Source organism: Orycteropus afer, unplaced genomic scaffold (assembly GCF_000298275.1).
Source record: "Orycteropus afer afer isolate SDZICR_OR568_19922 unplaced genomic scaffold, OryAfe1.0 scaffold00185, whole genome shotgun sequence".
Classification (NCBI taxonomy): domain Eukaryota; kingdom Metazoa; phylum Chordata; class Mammalia; order Tubulidentata; family Orycteropodidae; genus Orycteropus; species Orycteropus afer.
The window spans coordinates 1,854,078-1,860,686 of record NW_006921772.1 but is presented as its reverse complement, the minus strand read 5'-3'; the positions used below and the strand labels follow the sequence as shown (position 1 = coordinate 1,860,686).

The following is a 6,609-nucleotide window of genomic DNA, read 5'->3' as shown; positions in this document are numbered from 1 at the left end:
CTGATCAAATTGACTTTAAGACAAAAACCACCATATGAGACAAGGAAGGACATTATATAATGATTAAAGGATCAATTGAACAAGAAGATATAACCTAATAAATATCTATGGACCAAAGAGAGGTGATCCCACACAATGTACAAATTATCAAACAATATCATTAATACCATAGGCCAGTAAAATCTTACTGAAGATAATTCAAAAACGGTTACAGCAGTATATTGACAGACAACTTCCAGAAATGCAAGCTGGATTCAGAAGAGGATGTGGAACAAGGGATATCATTGCTGATGTCAGATGGATCTTGGCTGACAGCAAAGAATACCAAAAAGATGTTTACTTGTGTTTTATTGACTGTGCAAAAGCATTCGACTGTGTGGATCATAACAAACTGCGGATGACAGTGAGAAGAATAGGAATTCCAGAACACTTGATTGTACTCAGGAGGGACCTGTACATAGACCAGGAGGCTGTCGTTTAAGCAGGACAAGAAGACACTGCATGGTTGAAAATGAAGACAGTGTGTTGGGGCTGTGTCCTTTCACCATACTTAATCAATCTGTACGCTTAGCAAATAATCAGAGAAGTTGGACAATATGACGAAGAATCATTAACAACCTGTGATACACTGATGACACAACTTTGCTTGCTAAAAGTGAGGATGACTTGAAGCACTTACCAATGAAGGCTGAAGAATACAGTCTGAGATATGGATTATATCTCAATATAAAGAAAACAAAAATCCTCACAACTGGACCTATAAGCAGCATCACAATAAATGGAGTAACGACTGAAGTTGTCAAAGACTTCACATTGCTTGATTCTACAATCGATGGTAATGGAAGCAATAGTCAGCTGCAAAGGACCTCTTTCAAGTGCTGAAGAGCAAAGATGTCTCCTTGAGGACTAAGGTGCACCTGACACAAGAAATGGTATTTTCAATTGTCTCATATGCATGTCAGAGCTGGACAATGTATAAGGAAGACCAAAGAGTGGATGCTTTTGTATTGTGGTGTTGGTGAAGAATGCTGAAAGTACCATGGACTGCTAAAAGAACTAATAAATCTGTCCTGGAGGTAGTTCAGCAAGAATGTTCCTTGGAAGTGAAAATGGCCAGACTTCATCTTACATACAACAAGAAGACATAAAATAAATGCTGGCAAGGATGTGGAGAGATTGGGACTCTCATACACTGCTAGTGGGACTGTAGAATGATCCAACCACTGTAGAAAGCAGTAAGGTGATTCCTTAGAAAGCTGGAATTAGAAATACTATTTGACCCAGCAATCCCATTTGTTGTTGTTGTTGTTGTTGTTATGCACCGTCGATACTAGGTATATATTCTAAAAAAGTGAGCACATTCATGTTCATCGCAGCACTATTCACAAAAGCAAAAAGATGGAAAAAACCTAGGTGCTCATTAACAGCAGAATGGATAACCAAACTATGGTACATACACACAATGGAATACAATGCAACCCTAAAGAATAACGTAGAATCTGCAAAACACCGCATAACATGGATGAACTTAGAGGACATTATGCTGAGTGAAACAAGTCAATCACAGAAGGGCAAATACTGTGTTAGTCTGTTATTATGAAACATCAAGGAAAGGTTTATATATGGAATGAAACTTTCTTTGTTGGTTACTAGGGGTGAGAGGGGAGGGGAAGAAACACTGCTAGATAGGTAAAGACAAGTATTGATTTGGGTGAAATCAAGGGCAATGTACAAGTGATCAACACGGTGGCACTGAAGAAGAGGAAGACATAGAGAGGTACATGGTAGATATAGACAACAAAGTTGAACCCTTTTGTACATACAGTACTGTGTTGTCAGTGATGGCAAACACTGATCTAGGGTAGATAGATAGAGGGTAGACAGGCTGAACTATCAGGTATGTCTAGGCAGGGGGGAATGTGCCCATGATCATGTATTGGGTTGGCACACAAGTATCTACAAGCATATTTGTATGTTCTGTTAAGAATGTCCAGGTATATAGTAGAGCTGACAATGGACAAGGTTGTGGTGACTTCTTGACCACAGCCAGTTACCCAGAGAGAGTGAATAGTTGGACCTGTGGGCTCGGGACTATGGTTGCAGTAAACATCAAGCTCCACTGTGATAACATATTACACAAAACATTGTTCCACCTCCTAATTTGGCAAGTAGCGACTGGATCTTAAAAGCTTACAAGCAGCCATCTAGATGCAACAATGAGTCTCTCCTCGTCCAGAGCAAAGAATAATGAAGAAAACCAAAGACACATGGAAACAATTAGTTCAAGGGACTGGTACACTAAGTTATCCTCAACCTATTGACTATGAGACCAGAAGAACTGGATGGTACCCGGCTACCACTGTCAACCTCTTGGAGGTGGATCTATGTAGGAGATCCTGGATAGAGTGGGAGAATAATGTGGAACAAAATGCAAAATCATTAAAAAAAAAAAAAAAAAGGACCAGGTTTGTTGGTTTGATAGAGTCTGGAGAAACCCTTGAGACTATGGCCCCTTGCTGCCCCTCAACCTGGAACTGAACCCAACTCCTGAGGCTTCCAGCCAAACAAAAAGCAGGCATGTGATCTGAACATTTACATTAGGTAAATACAGCCCTTTGAGTGTATCTCTGAGATATCAACAATAGGAGAATACAAGGACATCATGCTGGGTAAAGTAGAGGGTCAGTGAAAAAGAGAAACATCCTCTATGAGATGGATAGACAGAGGCTGCAACAATGTGCTGAGAATTACCAGTGATTGTGAAGATAGCACAGGACCAGTGTTATGTTGTTGTACACACAAGGTAGCTATGAGTTGGAACTGACTCAATGGTAACTAACATTAGCAACAATGGACATGGCCAGGGACAATGCACATTCAACCATGTGGAATTTCCGGGTCATTAATGATTTTCAAAAAAATCACTTGCAGAGTAGTAACAGAAATCTTCTCTAAAAACTGAAAGCCTTTTATACTTGCTTCAGTATCTGCTGTAGGTCAGGCAACAATCAGTGTTATATGCAAAAATCTGACCTCACATATAACCAAATTTTGTTGTTATTGTTATGTGCCATCGAGTCAGACCCAACTCATAGTGACCCCTCTTTGGGTTTCTGAGGCAGTATCACTACGGAAGTAGATTGTCCAACCTTCCTTCCGAGGAGTGGCTGGTGGGTTTGAACCACCAGCCTTCTGGTTAGCAGTCAAGTGCCTTAGGCACTACACTACCAGAGCTCCCCATATAACCAAAAGCTGGAAAAAAAAACTCAGATAATTGGTTATAAACTGAATTATCTGTTACCAGATGAACTCATCCATCAAAGGATTAGGTATCTGTACACAGAAACTTATCCAATAACTTACTTTTCCTTCTTTGGTTTGGTATTAATATCTCCTAGGACCATGATGTCAGAGAAGTCTATCCGGAACTTGCTAAGCAAAGTAGCCATCCTGGAACAAAAATGAACAGTATCAAGATACATGAAGAATATATATAAATATCTAATACTTATATACATATGTAAATAATGTAAAAGTACATAATGTATATAATGTATATAAGTGGCTGCAATGATGGGCTCAAGTATAGCAAGGATCATGGAGCTGGCATGGGATTGGGCGGTGTTTCGTTCTGCTGTGCACAGAGTCGCTATGAGTTGGAAATGACTTGATGGCACCTAACAACATCTTAATTCTATGCAGAACTGTATCTATGTATTTCATCCTGTGTAGGTCTGAATCCACATATGTGATTTTTAGTCTACCTGTACTAAACTAAGTCCATCTGAATTAATTCACAACATAGGCTTTCAATTCCCTGAAACTTCTGTTATGTTCTTTTACTTTTTCTGAATCTCTCTAAAGAGGGATAATGAATGGACAGAGCATGGCATTTATAATGAAGTTTGAATGGCTAATAGTTCTTTTTTAAAGTTAATTTTACTCAAATTTATATAGGTAAGTATATAGATTTCAGCAAGAAGAAGTAATGGTTATTTGGTTTTAAATTAATTTTGGATTATTCTATCAAAGAAGTCCAAGTATAACTTTTGGGTTGGAATGAGAGTGAAGATGGTCTATTGGAACCAAACTGAAGATGGTTGATGCAGTTCACTGCATAGTTTTTTTTTTTTGGACTGGAGTAGGCATGGAAAAGTAGCACCAAAAAGCCTCTGATGTTCAGTAAATAAGTGTTTTTGTTCTGTTATACATAAAGTCACTATGAGCCAGAGCTGACTTGTGAGCACCCAACAAAAAGTACCATTTTGGAGGCACAATTGGCAGTGGAATGTTGGTGGCAATAACAGAAGAGTTGAAACAGACACAAGAAAAACAATGAACAAAGCATTTTATTTTTAATAATGAAGACAGTTTCTGAATGATTAGAAAATAGATGAACATAAGTTTTAAGTTATTAGTATTTGTTGCATAATTCACTATTTGAAGTATATAAACACCTAGTTAAACCTGATGTCTATTTATTCAGTGTCTGCCACATGCATCCCAGTGTGCTAAACATTATAGGACCCACATGACTGAAATTTAAGATCAGAAATAAGTATAACACAAGCCAGAAGGTAATCAGTGCTATCAACTATACTGATTCAGGAAAAGTCAAAGGAGAAAAAATTAGAGAAGCTTTATGAAGAAGGTAAGCACTGAGCTGGGTTTGAAGAATGGAGAATTTTAAGTGAGAAGAGGGGTGGAGTAAGGAGCTATGGAGAGTACAGAGTTTAGAGTAGGCAAAGGAGTAAAGGCCTGAAATCACATACATGCTCAAAAGTGTAAAATGAAGTATATAGCACACATCTAGGGGAATAAGAGATAATAATGGAAAGGGAATGAGAGAACAGATTGTGAAGGGCCTTGAATGCCACATTATAGCAATTGAAACTTCATATAGTAATGGAGAAGTAATGGAGAGATTGTTAAAGTATTTGGGGAAAAAGAATCTCTGGTATACAAACATGAATCTGGGAGCACTGTGTACAACATACTTGAAAAGCAGGAGACAGGACATACTTTGAGTACAGGAGAGAAGCCCTGAAACCAGAACTAGAACTGTGCCAGGACAGAAGGAAAGAAGATGATGGATGGCAATGGCATCCTGCATTTCTGCTGGATAGAAGTCTAAAAAATGTATCCCACAGTGCTGAAGTGTCCTCTAGTTTCCTAAGCATTTTCTCATCCAATTAACAGCCATTTAAAGCTTTATTTAAGAAAGACCTTCTACAATGCCAAAAATCTTTTTTTAAAAATTATGCATTAATATTAAAACTAAATTATCTACAATTTAAGCATGAAGACAAAATTAAAGTATTTGTGGTTTTACTTGTTTAGCTGGAATTCTGAGCTTAAGTATAGAACAGAATAACATGACTGACATTTTCTGGATTGTCTAATTTTTATCTGATCAAATCTGCACTGTGATAATGAAGTACTACTGGATAAGTGCCCTTTAAGATAAACTTACGCTCTCCGGTCGTGGTCTATTCTATTTATTTTTCCTCCAATGAATACTCTAATCTTACAGTCTTTCCATTTTTTCTTTGTAGTCAGAAGATAAGGTATCAATAAGGTCAAACCTGAATCATAAAAATACAACAGATCATTTAGTAAATGCTAACTATCTCAATCACCCAGTTTGGTCTCTAAAAACATGTTTACCACACTTCAATATGAAATGAAATTCACTTTCTGTCCTTCTTTAATAATCCAATAATAGTAATAATAATAGTAATATAAAAACTGTCATTAGGTAAGCCTGAACAAGGCCCTAACCCAGTGGTGGAGTTAAGGCCCACATGAAGAAGGCCATTAATATTTATGGTATCAATCATAAACAAGTGGAATAGTGGCCTGGCAATGTCGGGAGATTAGTGACATATGGGAGACTGAGAAAACAACTATATTCATTTAAGATTATGGGAACCAGGTTTCTTACTGAAATGAGAAATACTAAAAAGCAGAAAGCTGCCCTGAACCCTGTAGTGTTAGATAAGAACTGGTTTTCAATCTGTATCTATACATATACACACACAAACATACATATTTCCTAGCTTGTCTACTGAGAGGGCCTGGAAGAAGTGGCAACCTAGCAGTAATGAATATGCCTAATGCCCCAACCTTTGCATCTACATACCATTCTCCAGTAAAAGGAACCAACACTCCTTAGTTAGTTAGTTCCATGGTTGAAGTACATTAAGTACAGCACTGAGCCTGGAACATCTAATTGTGTCAGAAAGTAAGACAGTGCTTCTTTCTAAGAAGGACTGAGACATGACAAATAGACACAGAAGGCTGCTTGAATGGGACCCTGCTATCCAAGTTTAAAACAATATGAATATCCCAAGAAATAATGTGTGTAACAAAATATATCCTAAAATAGGAATCCATGACTCCACATTGATAGAAATGAAAAGAAAGTTTTTCTTTACAGGAGAAAGCCAATTTCAATAAATGAAGAAACTATGGGACTGGAAATATTGCCATCAGGCAACAACAACAACAATGAATCCAGGCAAGAAACATCAACGGATGCTTAAGATAGTGGCAAAAGTTGTAGAAGAATGAAATTTTTACATAGCCTCAAACTAATTCCCTCCCAAA

The 6,609-nt window shown here is 37.6% G+C and overlaps 1 protein-coding gene across 1 annotated transcript in view; it reads right to left on the bottom strand.

Moving 5' to 3' along the window:
* SLC12A2 (solute carrier family 12 member 2) overlaps positions 1 to 6,609 on the bottom strand; it is a 193,953-nt gene that overhangs the window by 25,333 nt on the left and 162,011 nt on the right. Inside the window, exons 23-24 of the mRNA XM_007947455.2 lie at positions 5,474 to 5,585; positions 3,364 to 3,450 (exon numbers count right to left, since the gene is read on the bottom strand). Of these exons, the coding sequence (XP_007945646.1) occupies positions 3,364 to 3,450; positions 5,474 to 5,585 (199 nt within the window). The remainder of the gene's footprint in view (positions 1 to 3,363; positions 3,451 to 5,473; positions 5,586 to 6,609) is intronic.